General features: G+C 33.8%; 2 protein-coding genes across 9 annotated transcripts in view; both read right to left on the reverse strand.

Moving 5' to 3' along the window:
* The window catches only part of LOC145263168 (uncharacterized), a 573,905-nt gene that overhangs the window by 135,764 nt on the left and 418,504 nt on the right, over window positions 1-19,637 (reverse strand). For 4 of the 8 annotated variants that reach the window (XM_080120199.1, XM_080120194.1, XM_080120200.1 and 1 more), the window contains one exon: window positions 16,266-16,370. The exons of the other annotated variants lie outside the window; for them this stretch is intronic. In XM_080120199.1, the coding sequence (XP_079976325.1) occupies window positions 16,266-16,370 (105 nt within the window). The remainder of the gene's footprint in view (window positions 1-16,265; window positions 16,371-19,637) is intronic. 8 annotated transcript variants of the gene reach the window in all.
* Window positions 5,466-9,331, reverse strand: LOC145263167 (uncharacterized). Its single transcript, XM_080120193.1, has 2 exons — window positions 6,460-9,331; window positions 5,466-6,381 (listed from the first exon to the last, which is right to left on the reverse strand). Exon 1 carries the CDS (start codon window positions 9,179-9,181, stop codon window positions 7,736-7,738), a length of 1,446 nt encoding a protein of 481 aa, XP_079976319.1. The 5' UTR covers window positions 9,182-9,331; the 3' UTR covers window positions 5,466-6,381; window positions 6,460-7,735.

The following is a 19,637-nucleotide window of genomic DNA, read 5'->3' on the forward strand; positions in this document are numbered from 1 at the left end:
ATCTGCATATATTTTTTCATTTTCATCTGCATATATTTATTTACATCTGCATATATTTATTTACATCAGCATATACTTATTTACATCTGCATACATTTATTTACATCAGCATATACTTATTTACATCTCCATACATTTATTTACATCTGCTTACATTTATTTACATCTGCATACATTTATTTACATCTGCATACATTTATTTACATCAGCATATATTTATTTACATCTCTATATATTTATTTACATCAGCATATACTTATTTATTTTAATCTGCATATATTTATTTACATCTGCATATATTTATTTACATCTTCATATATTTATTTACATCTTCATATATTTATTTACATCAGCATATATTTATTTACATCTGCATATATTTATTTACATCTGCATATATTTATTTACATCTGCATATATTTATTTACATCAGCATATATTTATTTACATCTGCATATATTTATTTACATCAGCATATATTTATTTACATCTGCATATATTTATTTACATCTGCATACATTTATTTACATCTGCATATATTTATTTACATCTGCATATATTTATTTACATCAGCATATATTTATTTACATCTGCATACATTTATTTACATCTGCATATATTTATTTACATCAGCATATATTTATTTACATCTGCGTATATTTATTTACATCAGCATATATTTATTTACATCAGCATATATTTATTTACATCTTCATATATTTATTTACATCTTCATATATTTATTTACATCAGCATATATTTATTTACATCTGCATATATTTATTTACATCAGCATATATTTATTTACATCTGCATATATTTATTTACATCTGCATATATTTATTTACATCAGCATATATTTATTTACATCAGCATATATTTATTTACATCAGCATATATTTATTTACATCTGCATATATTTATTTACATCTGCATACATTTATTTACATCTGCATACATTTATTTACATCAGAATATATTTATTTACATCTCTATATATTTATTTACATCAGCATATACTTATTTATTTTAATCTGCATATATTTATTCACATCAACATATATTTATATTTATTCACGTCAGCATATATTTATATCTATTTACATCAGCATATATTTATTTACATCAGCATATATTTATTTACATCTGCATATATTTATTTATTTACATCAGCCTATACTTATTTATTTACATCAGCATATATTTATTTATTTACATCAGCATATATTTATTTATTTATATCTGCATATATTTATTTACATCAGCATATATTTATTTACATCAGCATATATTTATTTACATCAGCATACATTTATTTACATCTGTATAGATTTATTTAAATCTGCATATATTTATATTTATTTATATCTGCATATATTTATTTACGTCAGCAATATTTATTTATTTTTGTCTGCATATATTGTGTCGTTAGCATATATTTATTTACATCAGCATATATTTATTTACATCAGCATATATTTATTTACATCTGTATATATTTATTTACATCTGTATATATTTATTTACATCTGCATATATTTATTTACATCTGCATATATTTGTTTACATCTGCATATATTTATTTACATCTGCATATATTTATTTACATCAGCATATATTTATTTACATCAGCATATATTTTTTACATCTGCATATATTTATTTACATCTGAATATATTTATTTACATCTGAATATATTTACATCTGAATATATTTATTTATATCAGCATATATTTATTTACATCAGCATATATTTATTTACATCAGCATATATTTATTTACATCAGCATATATTTATTTACATCTGCATATATTTATTTACATCAGCATATATTTTTTTATTTACATTTGCATACATTTATTTACATCAGCATATATTTATTTACATCAGCATATATTTATTTATTTTCATCAGCATATATTTATTTACATCAGCTTATATTTATTTACATCTGCATACATTTATTTACATCACCATACATTTATTTACATCACCATACATTTATTTACATCTGCATACATTTATTTACATTTGTATACATTTATTTACATTTGTATACATTTATTTACATCTGCATATATTTATATTTATTTATATCTCCATATATTTATTTACATCAGCATATATTTATTTATTTTAATCTGTATACAGTTATTTTCATCTGTATACATTTATTTACATCTGTATATATTTATATTTATTTATATCTGCATATATTTATTTACATCTGCATATATTTATATATATATGCATATATTTATTTACATTTGCATATATTTATTTACATCAGCATATATTTTTTTACATCTGCATATATTTATTTATATCTGCATATATTTATTTACATCAGCATATATTTATTTACATCAGCAATATTTATTTATTTTTATCTGCAAATATTTTTTCGTCTGCATATATTTATTTTAATCTGCGTATATTTATTTACATCAGCATATATATATTTACATCAGCATATATTTATTTATATCTGCATATATTTATGTACATCAGCATATATTTTTTTACATCAGCATATATTTATTTATATCTGCAAATATTTATTTACATCAGCATATATTTATATTTATTAACATCAGCATATAATTATTTACATCTGAATATGTTATATATAGGTTTTCTTAAAAGTGAGTGTTAGAGAGAGATTTGTTGAGGGTCTTATTAGAAGCACAGTCTTAGAGTCTTGGAGTCTTATTGAGAGTTTTATTAAGAGGGATGTTGTAAGAGAGATTGTTCGTTGTATGACGATTCATATATATGAAAAAATGTTCATTACTTAGATGTGTTGATAGAATATGAGAAGCTCTTAGAGTGAGGAGATAGTGTTCAGACAGTCTTAGTGTAGATATGAGATGTGTATGTCATGACATTTCATAACACAGACATATAGACATATAATAACAATTCACTTTACCTTTTGGCAGAATCACAAACACAAAGACGACGTTTATAAAACACATGATGGGTTTATTTCTTCTCACGACTGGCCGTGGTTTTCATCATCAAGAATTCAAAGCTTCACATATTAAGTTTCAAAGTGACCGTCTCGCTCCTAGACGTTCGAATTCCAAACTGCAGACTGTCGTCTGTCGTTCTCAAACTCCCTCCGAGTCTCTCCCCCTCCTTGTCTCCTTAACTCTAAAGTTTTTCTATCTATCTCTAGAACTTCCCATTTTTCCATGACGTCATACACATTTTAAAACATGTCTCTTCTTCCACGTGTTCTGGACATGTATGTCCAAAACTTTTCCTTTTTTTACAAAAGGAATTTTAACCTATACTCACTAACCTATATTTCCAATATGTTAAAAACATGTTTATTAAATTATCTTGTAGCTGCATTCTTTCAATTGAATTTTCATAACAAAATTGACAGCGCACATTCTTTTCTTGAAACTATTTTATCTCTAAGCTGTTTTACATTCCATTTTCTAATTCTCACACGTAATCTATTTCTAAACCTAAATTACGAGGTTCGAATTTCGTCTATTGCTATTTCATTTTCATTTTAACTAAATCTCTCTATTTTTATACTTACATGAAAAGGGAACAGCCCTTATCATGTAACATCCCTCCCTTCCATATTTCACAAAAAAAATGTATGCATTTTTAAATTTAGTACATTTTTTTTTCTACATTTACACAACCACACAGCTAGGAAAAATTAGGCTAAAAAAAAAAAATCTCTTTCAGTCAGCCCTCCTCGGCCGACTTCACAATTATTATATTTTTATAAGATCAGAACCTTTCCGATCTTTGCATTTACTTTTTGGGTGTAGGGTTTTTACCTATGATTCACATCAGCTATTTTCCAGCCACCCATATGCCGCAGAATTTTCTCGAAATGGATGACTTCTTCATCCCAAAAGTGTCCTTATCAACTCTTTCCGCATGCTTAGGCTTATTAAGTATGGCTTTGCTTTTTTTATTCTATAACTATCTCATACGGGACATACCAAAGCTCATAACCAATCTTCTTGGTTGGCTTTAATTATCAAGATATACCTTTTTTCCTCTCATACGGATTCACTCGGATTTCCTTGCTTGGATTCTTGAAACTTCCCCTAACCAAGATCCAGCAGATATATCCCACATTCATGCGTCTCTAAAAAAAAAAAATACAAGGTTATATCTTTCCCCTTAAGAATTTTCGTATTCTTTCCAACGCCTGTTTATTAATTAAGCCAAGTCTTACCACTTGCTTGGAGTCGTTACGTGCAACCAGCTTATTTTAAGCACTTAATTAACCAGGTTCCCAAATATTTCGAATAGGGGCACATCTTATGCTTATCAATCCCTACCAAGTCATCTTTCTTACGGCTTATCTATCTAAAAACTCTCTAAATACCCGTTTACGTAATTTTAATTCTTGTCCCCCTTCTAAAATTCTAACTGAATCTGTAAGCCAACCATACGTCTTAACTAGTTTTATTTTCTCCCAGACTGTTTAAATCTAATGTATATTTACTGATGACTTTGAATTCTTGCTGTGAAAATCAATAACATTTACATTAAGTATAAATTTACAATATTGTTTAAAACACATTTTCAAAAGAAAATACCTTACTACATTTAAATATTTTGCAAAAAAACACAAAAAAATAATAAAAATTTGTTACATAATATATTTCAAAAGTCCGTTGACACAAAACAAAAAATTGTCCCTTTTTCAAAGACCAGAACAATTAAATCACACTAAAAAGCCGAAAATTATACATAATGCATAAATTTGATTTAATTTCTGCATCTTTCTTTTTTTATAGTGTATTTTATTTTATTTATTTATTCATTTATTCTTCCTTTTAATACTCGAGAATTTTAAATGTACTTTCGACTGTTGACACTAACTTGTTATTTATTATGATTGACAGTTTCTTTAAACAATTCAGCCATTAACACACATTTATGAATGACACTGTCCTATTTTTATTTGTGTGCGGCTGTGTTTTTATTTTATTTATGAATTAAATATTCTTGGGTAGTTTTTTTGTTTTTTTTTTAACTGACCGTATCTCTTATTCATTACGGCATATCGGCCTTTTTTTCTTTTTTAATATTTTCTTGTAAACTTTAGTTTTCTGTGTGCATGTGTGTTCAAAATTTTTTTTTTCTTTTTGTTCGCATATCTATGATCGTGTGATGTTTTTTTTTTCGTGGTATTATTTATTTATCTATTTTTTTAATTATCTTGGACCCTTTTAAAACGTTGTGTTTCTTTTTTTTATTTTTCCGTGGTAACCGAAGTCTTTTCTTTTTTTTTTTTTTTTTTTTTTTTAAAACTCACCCTTGCTGGGTGGTCAGGTCGCTACGGCTCCAAATTGTATTTATTGTATATACCCCACGTTCGGTTTTGCATCGCTGATGCAAACTGGCCCACGGGCACCATATCGTGTTATGTTATATATTAGGGGTTTCATTATTATTATTATGATTATTCTTTGTTTCGTTTTTGTTATTTTATCGTTCGTTGTTAGGACTTTTTAATAGTGAGAGTCTTAGTGAGAGATGTATTATTAAGAGGGATGCTGAAAAACTCAGAGAGAGAGATGTTGTAAGAGAGATTGTTCATTTTATAAAGAGATTTATATTTATAAAATGTACATACTTATGTGCTGATATGAGAAGCTCTTAGAGTGAGGAGATAGTGTTCAGACAGTCTTAGTGTAGATATGAGATGTGTATGTCATGACATTTCATAACACAGACATATAATAACAATTCACTTTACCTTTTGGTAGAATCATAAACACAAAGACGACGTTTATAAAACACATGATGGGTTTATTTCTTCTCACGACCGGCCGTGGTTTTCATCATCAAAGAATTCAAAGCTTCACATATCAAGTTTCAAAGTGACTGTCTCGCTCCTAGACGTTCGAATTCCAAACTGCAGACTGTCGTCTGTCGTTCTCAAACTCCCTCCGAGTCTCTCCCCCTCCTTTATTTACATCTGCATATATTTATTTACATCTGCATATATTTATTTACATCTGCATACATTAATTTACATCTGCATATGTTTATATTTATTTAGATCAGCATATATTTATTTACATCTGCATATATTTATTTACATCAGCATATATTTATTTTCATCTGCATATATTTATTTACATCTGCATATATTTATTCACATCTGTATATATTTATTTACATCAGCCTATATTTATTTACATCAGCCTATATTTATTTACATCTGCATATTCTTATTTACATCTGCATATATTGATTTACATCTGCATATATTGATTTACATCTGCATATATTTATTTAAATCTGCATACATTTATTTACATCTGCATATGTTTATATTTATTTACATGTGCATAAAGTTATTTACATCTGCATATAATTATTTACATCTGCATATATTTATTTACATCAGCATATATTTATTTACATCAGCATATATTTATTTACATCTGCATATATTTATTTACATCTGCATATATTTATTTACATCTGCATATATTTATTTACATCAGCATATATTTATTTACATCTGCATATATTTATTTACATCTGCATATATTTATTTACATGTGCATATATTTATTCACATCTGCGTATATTTATTCACATCAGCATATATTTATTTACATCTGCATATATATATTTGCATCTGCATATATTTATTTCAATCAGCATATTTATTTACATCTGCATACATTTATTTACATCAGCATATATTTATTTACATCAGCCTATATTTATTTACATCTGCATATATTTATTTACATCTGTCTATTCTTATTTACGTCTGCATACATTTATTTACATCAGCATGTATTTATTTACATCTGTGTCGTTTGCGTGACACTGCTGTCTCAACTTTCACTTTCTGGTTACCACTTGACGCATCTTCTCTCCACTCCAAAATGAACTTCTGCAACTTTAGCTTTTCTCTCCCCGAATCCGACTTTTCTCTTCTACAAATACAACTTCTCTGCTCGCAATCTAACTTCAGAAATGAACACGAGGTAAGCCACACAAAAACGCGGTCGGTCGTTTTTGTTTCTTTTTTCTTCATTTACACCACACGCCCCCCCCTGATCTTCGAGATCAATAGGATACTTCGTAATCCTCCATCCAAGCAGGTTGCCTCCTCTCACATCGAGGCCTCTCGGGGACAACTTCTCGGGGGTTAACGTTTTCAGGTTCACTACAACGCGGGCCTAATCAGGTCGAGCAGCATCATTTGCTTCCCGGTGGCCCTCTATTTCCCCTTCTTCACTGCCCTCACTGCATACCGGCAATGTCACACGACGCAGGTCTAAGATATGCCAGGGAACGCCATTCACCATCACATTGTTCGACTGCAATCCTGTTACGACCCCTCTTTTCCAATGAGTGGTACACTGTGCATTGGGGGGTTTCACCCACACCTCTTCACCTACTTTGATAGTGGCTTCTTCACTCTCAATTCCTGCTGTTTTGTTGCACGGATGCCGCCACTTATATGTGAAAACGGCCCTATGAGGCACAGTTGTCTCATCTTGTTTGGTCTTCGGCAAGATGTTATACCAAAACACCGCCTCTATGGGTGATACGTTGCTTTTTTCCGCAGCGGCTTTAATGGTACGATGATTCCTCTCCACTATTCCGTTGCCACTCGGCCGATACGCTGCTCTGAAAAATTGCCTTACTCCCCACTTATCGCACACCCCTTTAAAGGCTTCTGATCGGAAAGCAGAGCCATTGTCCATTAAGAGTTCCTCAACCGGCCCTCTCTCCAAAAATATCTCCTCGATGACCCCTCCGATCGCCTATGCAGCTGATCTCTCTCCAGATGGCAAACTTCGCCGGTCCACAGTCGACCATTGACAGATACAATTTGTGGCGATAGTGTGTCACATCAATGGCCAATCGCTTCCAGTCCTCCGCAACATGTAGCTCTCCTGCTTCGTGTCTGGACGGTCCAGGGTCAATTGATTGGCACTCTCGACAGTTCTCCACCACCTCCCTAACCTCCTCCTCGGTGGTCTCCGGGTAAACCTCTCTGGCTAGGAATAACGTTCGTTCTCGACCAAAGTGGTGCATTTCGTGTGACTCTTTGACTTCTTCCCCTGCACAGCATACCGAGGAGACCTTTCCCTCCTGCAGCCAGGCCTTCTTCACGCGTGTCATCGAATCCGCCTTGTTTTTTTCTGACGGGACCAACACAACAGATACTCTCAACTGGAATTCCGCTATCAGGTCGGTGAGCGCTCCGAGTCTGCGCTTGATCAGCATTTCCGCAGCACCCCTGGTCTTAACTCTCTTATCGCCAGTTACTGCCGACCGAATCCACGACACTACCGTTGCCGAATCGGTTTTGACTTCAATTATTTTCAATCCCCATTTCAGGGCCAGATTGATTCCTTTTATAGCGGCATCTAGTTCTGCTACGTTGATATGGGAGAAGTCGTTGTTTTTTCTTAGCCACGCCGCATCCTCCACAGTTACACCTCCTATCTCTAGTACGACGCCCAACGCCAGGTTACTGGCATCGCACCAAACCACACCCGCGTCTTCGCCGCTGACATACCATTTCCCTTTCACTGGGTCCTCATTCCTCACTCTCGCAATAACTTCTTGCAGCATGTTCATGACCTCCTTCGTCACACGGCCCTCCCAGCCATCAGTGCCTGTTTGTCGTTTAATAAAGCTGCATGCTATCCTTAGCCAGCCAGCGATAGGATAGTGCCCGACCAGCCTCCCGCAGACTGAGAAGAGTTCTCGCCTCGTCAGCTCAGATCCGACTTCGGGTATTGCATTCCCTCGTTTGAAGACAAGGCTTTCTTTTCCATCTCGCCTTAGTTTCAACCCCAGCACCGCTCCTCCATCTAGGGCCTCCGCCGGTTTTGCAGTTAACCCATACTTTTCGACATGGCTTCTTACTTTCTCTGCTGTCACCTCTGCCTCCTCCACCAGGATGTCGTCAATGTATGAACTAGTGGCCTCCTCCACTGTACAGTCTTTGCTCAGCACTGTCTTCAGCATGGCAGTCATAATTTTGCGGGCTGAACTCAGCCCAAAGCCTAACCTCGTCAGACAATACACCCGCCCCTTGTACCGGACCAGTTGGTACTGCCAGAGTTTTTCATCTACATGGATCTGCAGATATGCCGATTTCAGATCGACAATCTTAGTGGCCCGCCCCATTCTTCTCCATTTCCTCATGACCTCCTCACATACGTCGATCCCCGTTCCAGTGTGGCAGGCTCCCTAAAATCCAGCACGGGCCTAATCTTGTTTTTGGTAGGTTGAACAACCGCCAGTAGTGGCAACACTCCTTTTTCTTCCCCTGTCCACGGTTTCAGAATTCCTTCTTTTATCCACCTCTCCACTTCTTCCTCGAATCCTTTTCTTATTTCTTCTCGCAGGGTGTTTTCGTAGCAGCCCACCTTATTCTGTAGTTCTGGGGGCCTGGAGATCCATTTCCATTCCACCGTCCACCTCACGCCATCAAACTTCGCCAGGAAATCTTTGTCCTCAATGCAGCAAACCTCCGGTTTTGGGGTTCTGACGGTTCTATCACCTTCCACTCCTGCCATCCCCACTGCGCCGAGACGTCCAAATGTCACTTGGCCCCCTCTTAACATAGCGCCCCCCAGTCGGTTAATTGCACTCATACCTATAATCACGTCGACACCACCGACCAGATGATTCAACACTAGGGCTTGCAGTCCAATGGGCACCCCTTGCACCATTACTTCCGCTGTCGTCTCTCCTAGGCATTTCACATCCCTGCCATCCACGGTCCTAATAATCCTGGTTCCGCTCCATGACCTCGCGACATTCCTCGCTAACAACGTTGTAGTGCAGCCTGTGTCGACAAGGGCTATGGCTCTCTTCCCATTGACTACCACCGGTAACCGAGGCAATGTTCCATCATGCGCCATTTCCACACAGATGGGGTAACCACTGGCGCAATAGCTCCCCTTCACTCGTTTCCCTGGTCCCGTGCAGCAACACAATAGCGGCTAATATGCCCCACTTGTCCACATCGGTAGCAAGTGATCTCCAGTCTCGGCTCTTTGCAGTCCTTGATCAGATGAGGACCCTGGCACCGGAAACACTTGATGGCAGGTCTCCCCTCCTGTCGCCTCGCCGGCTGCCTCTCATTCAAGTGAGGCCTCATGCGCATATTTCCACTCACAGCTGCAGCCACGATTGGGCTTTTAACATTTTTCACTAGGACTCTGGCGTGGACCAAGAGATCGTCCACTTCCATAGAATGGATCCCCGTGATTCTCTGCATGTTCGCAGAGATTTCCTCTGGCAAGCCGTTCACTAGGTACAGCTTTACCGTCATCTCCAGGCTCCTCCCCACGTAACCAGCCAACCCTGCCAGTCTCCTGATCTCTGCCGCAAAGACGTCAACGGACTCGCCGGTCCACCTCAAACTTGACAGCTTGCCAAGTGCTTCAAATGGGCCCTCAGCGAAGGCCAATTTCAGCCTTTGCTCCACTAAGGCAAGGTCTTCCTTGTCTTCATCTCGCATCTGCTGGTAAATCGTGAGGGCTTCCCCCTCTAAGTATAGCGGCAGCAGGGTGACCACATCTTCTATCTTTTGCAGCTTCGCCACCATTTTTAATTTCTCCAGCCACTTAATCAGGTCACCCTTCCCAGTAAAGGGTCTCAACATCTGAGTGCTCAGTCTCCACTCAGCCATGTTAATTTGCTTGATGTGCCGAAATAGCTTGTCGGTTGCGTGACACTGCTGTCCCAACTTTCACTTTCTGGTTACCACTTGACGCGTCTTCTCTCCACTCCAAAATGAACTTCTGCAACTTTAGCTTTTCTCTCCCCGAATCCGACTTTTCTCTTCTACAAATACAACTTCTCTGCTCGCAATCCAACTTCAGAAATGAACACGAGGTAAGCCACACAAAAACGCGGTTGGTCGTTCTTGTTTCTTTTTTCTTCATTTACACCACAATTTGCATACATTTATTTACATCAGCATATATTTATTTACATCTGCATATATTTATTTACATCTGTCTATTCTTATTTACATCAGCATATATTTATTTACATCTGCATACATTAATGATAATCTGCATATGTTTATATTTATTTACATCAGCATATATTTATTTACATCTGCATATATTTATTTACATCTGCATATATGTATATTTATTTACATCAGCATATATTTTTTACATCTGCATATATTTATTTACATCTGCATATGTTTATTTACATTTGCATACATTTATTTACATCTGCATATATTTATTTACATCTGCATATATATATTACATCAGCATACAATCTTACATGTTAGGAAAGCATTTCTTGCAAGGCATAAAAATAGTTAAACAATGTTTTTATAACCTTTTAAAATAAAGGTACAAGATCTATTTTTCAATTTACCGATTTTTAAAGTGAACTTTTATAAATTCTACAAAATAAAATATAAGAATTTAATTCAAATTGAATCTAAAAATTACCTTCGATTTATTTTGTCATGTACATTTTGTTGCACTTTTTAAAAATTCAATTTATCTATTATTTAGCAATTAATGATATAGATATAAAATTTTCAAATATTTTTTTAAAAAGTGCAACAAAATATATCCAAGATAATTTTTAGATTCAATTTAAATTAAATTTTTATATTTCATTTCAATCTTCGGACTCCTGTTCTCATCTTGAGTGTCATTTTCACAACATTTCAGTCGATGTAACCTCTGACCTTCTTTATGTGTATTTTGTCAAACTCAGGAATGTTTCTGTTGAATTGAGGAATTCGGATGAAATTTCAAACAGGACACTTTATTTACTTTACAGAAGTAGCATGCTCTTGTTCCGTCAGCCATGACTGGATAAAGGTCCTAAGTAATTCACAATTGTATTTTTCAGTCGGCCACACTGAGAATCGAATTCTCAATCTTTAGGAGAATATCACTTTTGCAATTGATTTTTCCAAGTACACTGTCTCCGAAAAAAAAACAAACGTTGCCACAGTCCCCCACACACACCATTAAACTGGTCCGCCATCGTGCGACTGCCCCTGATCGTAGTAGTTTTGTCATATTTATGAGTATTTGTCCCTTACGTCTGCCCTTTTTTCCCCTGTATCCGGTTTAACTGACGTTGCGCATATGATATTGGGCATCGTTTAAAAAGTTCTGCTGTGCTTGCATTTTCATTTATTTGTAAGTGTTTCTGTTTTTTTGTCAGAGGGCGTGTCCGATTATTTGTTGACGAACTTCCCGTAATTGTACCCAATGTTTGTTCCGACTGGATGTATCTTTTGCCACAAATGTCCCGTGATCGTGTAGCATTGCTTTGGCGATCTGCCCGTGTAAATGTCGGTTCGGTGGAACTATGTTCTGTAGTTCGTAATGCCAGTTGTCGTCCACACCGATCATTGTGCAGTCGTGGTCATTAAGTGGTAACTTGGTTGGGTTGTATGGTTCGTACGATACTTCCACTTCTACTTCATGTATGTTAATTCGGAGGTGAAGTATAGGATCCTGGTCTGTGCAGATGGTCTTAGTATTGGTGGTACATTGAGGAGTACCATCTGAGGTGGGTCCTCAGTTGTGTAAAGCTTCTTGTTTATCACTGTTCTGTTTGCTACTGTGAAGCAACCTTCCGATTGGATGTATCCCATTATCGCTCCAGTGTTCAGTTCATGCTTTTTTCCTGTTTGTTTTGGTTTGTCTTTCGGTGTTGTGTTCGATTTACAACCTTTCATGTGATCAAAGTGAAGGTCACTCACCTCTGTCTGTACAAGGTCCTCCATCATTTCTGATCGCTTGCGCTTTCTTGCAGCTCAGTGTGCTAAGTTATCCTCTCCGTGTTGTGCTAGAGTATCATGTAACGGTGCTGTCGTGACTGCTATTCTGCAGTCCCAGGCAGTTTTTGTTCCATTCTGAATTGTGTTTTCCATTAGGCTTGGTTTAGATAGTAGCGCACCTTGTATAGTGTAGTTTCCCTCACTCATTATGTTTGTAAGTGGTCGTTGTAACAGGCTCGGGTTGTCCCACTTGTGTACAAATGTATCCCCCTGACGTACCTTGTGGTGCGGCATTTCACGCCAGTCGTGTAACAAGTACATGTCAACATCACATGTATCGTTGCCATCTATGATTTTTTACTCATTGGTAATTTGTTTAACATTTTTATGGGGATTCTGTTGTTGTAAATGTAATGTGGTAGTTCAGCAGACGGTCCGACCATAGACTGTATTCTCTGAATGTGTTATTCGATATGCTTGTTATCTCCTCTAAGTTTCCATATCCGATGAACTACCACTTGTCCACGTATACCTGCAATCGTGATGATGTTTTTCCTAGGGTAAATATGTGTAAGATGGCGTTCAAAAGTTACATGATATACTTTCTAATAATCTAGACATAATAAATTTGTACGTAGCATATGTTTCAGAGGGGAATTTCTGCAATCAAATATATAGGATTGATTCATTTTCCATAAATTTTGAAATTATACTAATTTCGCAATTAGATATTAAAGAGAAAACTAATACTAGTAGATTGAAGAGCAAATGGATGAAGTGTTGGAGAGTTCTCAGACTAGGATCAGAGCAGTACTTCATGGGAGGAACACGCTGATCACTCACCATTGAACAGACCATCAATCACAAGAAAAAAGAAGGTGGTTGTACTTTCAAGCACCCACAGTGAGAAATCAGAAAAAAGAAAAAGAAAGGTATTGCCCAATGCAGTGTTACTCCCTGTGACAGAGGCTTTTATAATCCCCCAGAGGAATGCTGCTATCATCAACAAGCAGAACTCTCCTAACAAGAGTGTAAAAAAGGAAAGAGGGATGGTTTCACCCAATGTAGCAATTTCCTCCCCCTTCTAACATCATCCAGGCTCCCTAAAAGAGGCTTTTTTTCAGGAGCAAAGGTGCTCCAGTTCCACCATCAGGGATCAAAGGAGGCCAAAGCAGTGCTACCAAAGGAATCCACTTGAGGGAAGTCAACACGAAAAGATTTTCTCATGGGCATACAAGGAATTGTACCTAATAAAATGTAAGCAGTAAATAGAAGGCAATATACTGCAGCCTGTGGAGGCAATTAAAACAGAGTTCTCTCCCTTTAAAAAAATTGTCTAATGAGATTCAAAAATGAGGACATGGTAGAACTCTTGAAGAAATTCAACATCCTGGCAACCTACATGATAGAAAAGATTTGTCGGTTTTTGAAAAAAAAAAGAAGTAAGGTTGTGTGTATGAAAAGGAGTCAAGTATGAGCATGTGTTCTCTGCCAAAGCATGGGGCATGTGTTATCTGCCAAAGCATGGAGCATGTTGTCCTGTTGGACGCTAGCCATTTCAGTAAGTTTAACGTCTTAGTGAATGAGTTACCCCAACCCTTAGTAATAGAAATCCTCGAAGATGCCCACTGACAACTTTAAATCCAAATTGCATTTATTTCCAACTCCATTCCTCCTTTTTTTTTTCTCTCCTACTTGGATTCTACTTCCATTTAGAGAACAACCTGCTTGTTTTCAGTTCTGATCAACACGAAAAACAATTCTTTAGAAAGGGTTGGGAAGATACTAACTTGTTTTTGCTTTTATTCTCCTAAGCCTCATTATAATTCAATGAATGATCTGTATATACAACCATATTTAAGAAAAATAAAAATTTCAAATTAATTGAGAATATTTTAAGTAAGATGGCCCCCAAGAGTAAATATGGTATTGTGGTGACTGAGATGATTCTAGTTAAAAGTAGGATATACATGATAGCATATGACAGCCATTTCTTTTTATAGGACCACTCAATTCAGGAAACTTTTTTTTGCACAAAAATCGGCTCAAGATTTAACTATTTATTAAAATACTGTTCAGCCAATCAGAAAGATTTCTTTCATCCAATACATATTGATAAAATGTGCGAAATGCTGCTTGGAACAGATCCAAAACCATACAAAGCATAAACATCTCATTCAACTCGCTAGCATGATTATTGGCCTACTTTAGTCATCATGGGTGAAAGAAAGCAACTACCACTGACTTGCTATTTTTACTGTTTAGATCAGCAACAGTCAATGCGTCTAATACACACACATTAGTCATCACACACGCACACATGCTGTTGAATTCATGTAAACACTCATCATCTTATACATCAAGTGACTTTTTTCTTTCATTGAAAAAACTCCATATTTCTCTTCTGAATTTTTGAGGAATGATTGTGTGTGCTATTTAGATTCTTCGGGCCACTGCTTTCATCTTGAGTGTCATTTGAATGTTTAAATTGATGTAACCTAATTACCTCTGGGTCTGATAAGTACTGAATTTCCAAATATTCAGGAGGGATGGGATAATCATATATTTTCTAAGAAAAATTTCAGTTATCTAACTTAACTCTTTTGATTTAGCATTGGTTAATATTGAAAATCAGATTTTATTTAGTAATATTCTTTTTTTTCTTATGCCAGTTGCTAATAAATATATGAAATTTAAAATAGTATATCTATAATGGGAAGTGAGAATATTTATTTATGAGAATGTTTTTGAGAACAATTGATTTTTCAGTTTCTTAGTTTCATAAATTATATTTTAAGAACTTACAATTAGCTAATAAATCTAATTCAATTTTTGCCTTTTTTTACTAAAAATATTTTAGAAATAGCATCTACTATAATGTTTTCGGTTTCGTATCTAATTAGAACTTAAATACGAAATTTTGGAAATATGGATAAAACTTTTTCTCAACACCAAACATGGCAGCTTAAGATGTCTTCCCTTGTCTGCTTTTAATTCAATCATTTTCAGGGGGAGGCACCTATAAAAATAGTAAAATTTACATCTAGAAACCAAAAATAGATTTAACATTCTTAAAATTCATACTAATTGATGGAACAAGAGCATTGGTTGAATGAAGGATTCCGTTAAAAATTCCATGAAGATTTCCGAGTTCAGCAGAAAAATTCCCAAGTTCAACAATATACACCTGGAAAAGGTTGGAGGTTATATTGACCGAAATGTTGTGCAAATAACACACAAGAGAAGAACAGTAATCTGAAGAATCTAAATAATATGAAAATATTTCTTATCCGAATATTATTATTATTATTTAGATATGTTTATTCATTGCGCCGCATTTGTATTTGCTTACATGTAATTTCTTCTTTATTCAATTTCATTAAAAGAAATCAAAAGGCTTGACAGAAAAGAGTAAATTGTTTATCAAGTAAGACGAGTGAATTGACAATGGAAAGTCAGCAGCAGCAGATCTTACTCTATTTTATAAATGATGTTTTTTCTACTTACTTGATTAAATTATAATTATTTGTGATTGCTTCAAAATCCATCGTAGAGAAAGGGGGTTGGTAGCCAAGAATGGTGAGGGCAATTTCTTGATTTAAAGGATCAATACTGAAAAAAAAAAAAAATATATATATATATATATATATATATATATATAAAACAACTTGAGAATTAGTGGCGCACTTTATGACAAAATAAAACAGACATTATTCAGAGATATTGAACTGCAAATTTAAGCACCCATCTATTATAAATCATTTTTTCTTCCACATATACAAGGATATAACATTGTTTTGATGTGAGTATTTGAATAATTGATGAGGACAACACAGTAACAGTTAAATATGTATTAATGAAAATACATGAAAAGATAAATTGAGCAATATTTTTGCTCAACTACTGGACTAGTTGATACCGACCATACTCTCCGTGTGTTTGTCTCTGACTCCCTTTGTCCACCGGTCCTCTTTACTCGGAAGTGACGTCATGGATAGAAGTGGAATGATGGAATAGTTTATTATTCCAGGCAGTAGAGATGCGTCCCCAGCAAATATATAACACATCATTCAATAAATTCTTGGCCTGACATACAGATGGCACCGCTAATAAAGGAAATACATAATTTTTATAAAGTAATTAAGTTATACCTTCAAGAGACACATGTCAAAATTTTGTGCTCAATTAGATTTCATTAGTTTACAAATTACAGATATTCAGGTGAGGTGACTGTTGCATATTTTCAAAATAAAAGGGAAAAAAATCTGATTTTTCATGTGTTGAGAAAAAATACTGTCCAAACAAAACAATGGTTTGATAAGTGTTATTCAAACTTTGTTCTATCAGAAATAACAGTTAAAAGGTAATTTACTGACTTTAAATGCAGTCATACAGACATAAGTGATGTAAAATGCTCAGGTTGCTCAAATTAAGCGGTTGTCTCAAAAAACAATTTTTTTTTAAATAATGCATTCCATGTAATTACATAAAATGTACTGGGAATTGTTTCTGCAGCTACTTAATTCTCCAATTGTAACTTTTCTGAAAATTTCAAAAAAGTGCAACTACACTATAATAGCAAAATTCGAATTTTTTAATATTGAATTTCAAGGAAAGCTAATGGTCTCTACTTTATTTTCATGTCACAATAATGAATATATCCAAAAATTATGAAATACGATAAGGTAGATGAAAAACTATGAAAGAAAACATTTTCTTTTAAATTAGCAAAAATAAAATGTTTCTCTAAAAAGACCCCAGAGAGTTTTAAAGGTAGCATGTAACTATTACCAATTTTTTAATAAATTGTGCATTAACAATCAGAAATTTTTTAATAAATTGTGCATTAACAATCAGAAATTTTTTAATAAATTGCGCATTAACAATCATAAATTTTTTAATAAATTGTGCATTAACAATCATAAATTTTTTTAATAAATTGTACATTAACAAGCATAATTTTTTTAATGGATTGTACATTAACAATCATAATTTTTGAAAAAATAAATTGTTTGGCATTAACAATCATAATTTTTGAAAAAATAAATTGTTTGGCATTAACAATCATAATTTTGGAAAAAATAAATTGTTTGGCATTAACAATCATAATTTTTGAAAAAATAAATTGTTTGGCATTAACAATCATAATTTTTGAAAAAATAAATTGTTTGGCATTAACAATCATAATTTTGGAAAAAATAAATTGTTTGGCATTAACAATCATAATTTTGGAAAAAATAAATTGTTTGGCATTAACAATCATAATTTTGGAAAAAATAAATTGTTTGGCATTAACAATCATAATTTTGGAAAAAATAAATTGTTTGGCATTAACAATCATAATTTTTGAAAAAATAAATTGTTTGGCATTAACAATCATAATTTTTGAAAAAATAAATTGTTTGGCATTAACAATCATAATTTTTGAAAAAATAAATTAATAATTACAATATTTTTGTTTTTAGCATAACTGAGTTACCTCCCTTGTGATTATGTCACATGTTCCCCCAAAAATATTGCAAGCATTTTTTTTTTACAATTAAGATCGAAGTTAACTATAACTTAAAATAAAGTACTGCTGAAATGCCAATTAAGTAAATATCATTGCTTTTAGTTGAAATTGACATAAAACGTCCATAGATGCTATTGTTTTTAAGTCTATTTTTTTCATTTTCCAAACTATTATAATGTAGCACAAAAACTTGGCTACAATTAACAATTTGTCTTTGGCTTCAAAATATTGCTCTGTTTCCAATCCGAAATTGGAAACAGAAGCATATTTTTAGGCCAAAGAAAAATTGTTCTACAAAAAAGCATCTAACTTTTAGAGAAGCATTGAAATCAGTATATCAGCCTTTGCTGATGAAGTCATTTTTTGTTTAAGAGTTGTTGCTTAATTAGTTCATATGTTACATTTTTAGGGTAATACAATGGGAGTGGCCCAAATCTCACTCTTTAAAGAGCTATGAGGACATCACTCCCTCCCTTAAACTTCACAGCTATTTTGACTCAAATACATATTCTAATGAAATTTAAACCATATGTTTCAGACACTAATTCAGAAAGTTTTCCATAATTTCAGGGGTCAAAAAGAATGCAGTAAAAAACAAAAAAGCAAAAAAATGGTTTTATGAATGAAGTCAAAAAGGGCATGATAATTTTCCTCATTCTACTCTGCACAATGTCGGGTTTTACTGCTCCCCTTTTCTTGGATAGAGCACTATCATAAACGATTTTGCTTGCTGCTTAATTAAATGTAATGCAAAGCTCTTTTGTTGTAAATAAACAAACAAATCAAGCACTGTAAATACACATGTGAGGAGACTGTTTGTGAGCACCAGTTGCTTGGACCAGTGGGTAGACAATCAACTATATCAACAGTGGTTGACTATCAACTAAATGGTTGTCGGTTAAATAAAACAGCCTGTCTGTGAATGACTATATATATACATATATATAACTACTGAGCTGAGCATCACAGGTTGTTGTAAAGAAGTCACTTTTCATCACAAGTCACAACCCGATCAAGAAACGGGTCATTCTTGTTGCATAAAAGAAGGAAAAATGACACTTCATAACAGTGTTTACCCTCTCCTTACTTGTTGCTCAATTCATGAGGCAACCATTTATCAAGTTTTGTTTTTCCAATCTCTCTCAAGTGGTTGAAAATCATTGTATACATTACGTCTAATTCAGAAGCAAGTTCTCAAACAGTTGTGCATGGATTGGTTTCGAATAAGGCTCTTAAATGATCGTTGTCAACATCCAATTGTATTCAACATTCTGAAAAATTATTTTAAAATGATTGTAATTTAAATGATTAGATAGAGCGAAAAACACTTTTTAGAATAATATATAAAGTAAAGGTATTATAACAAA

This window comes from Euprymna scolopes, chromosome 38 (genome assembly GCF_053919585.1).
Source record: "Euprymna scolopes isolate OS-2025 chromosome 38, ASM5391958v1, whole genome shotgun sequence".
Classification (NCBI taxonomy): Eukaryota; Metazoa; Mollusca; class Cephalopoda; order Sepiida; family Sepiolidae; genus Euprymna; species Euprymna scolopes.

Excerpts from the sequence above, each read along its gene's own strand:
- LOC145263167 (XM_080120193.1), bottom strand. The coding sequence starts at position 9,181 with ATGAGGAAATGGAGAAGAATGGGGCGGGCCACTAAGATTGTCGATCTG.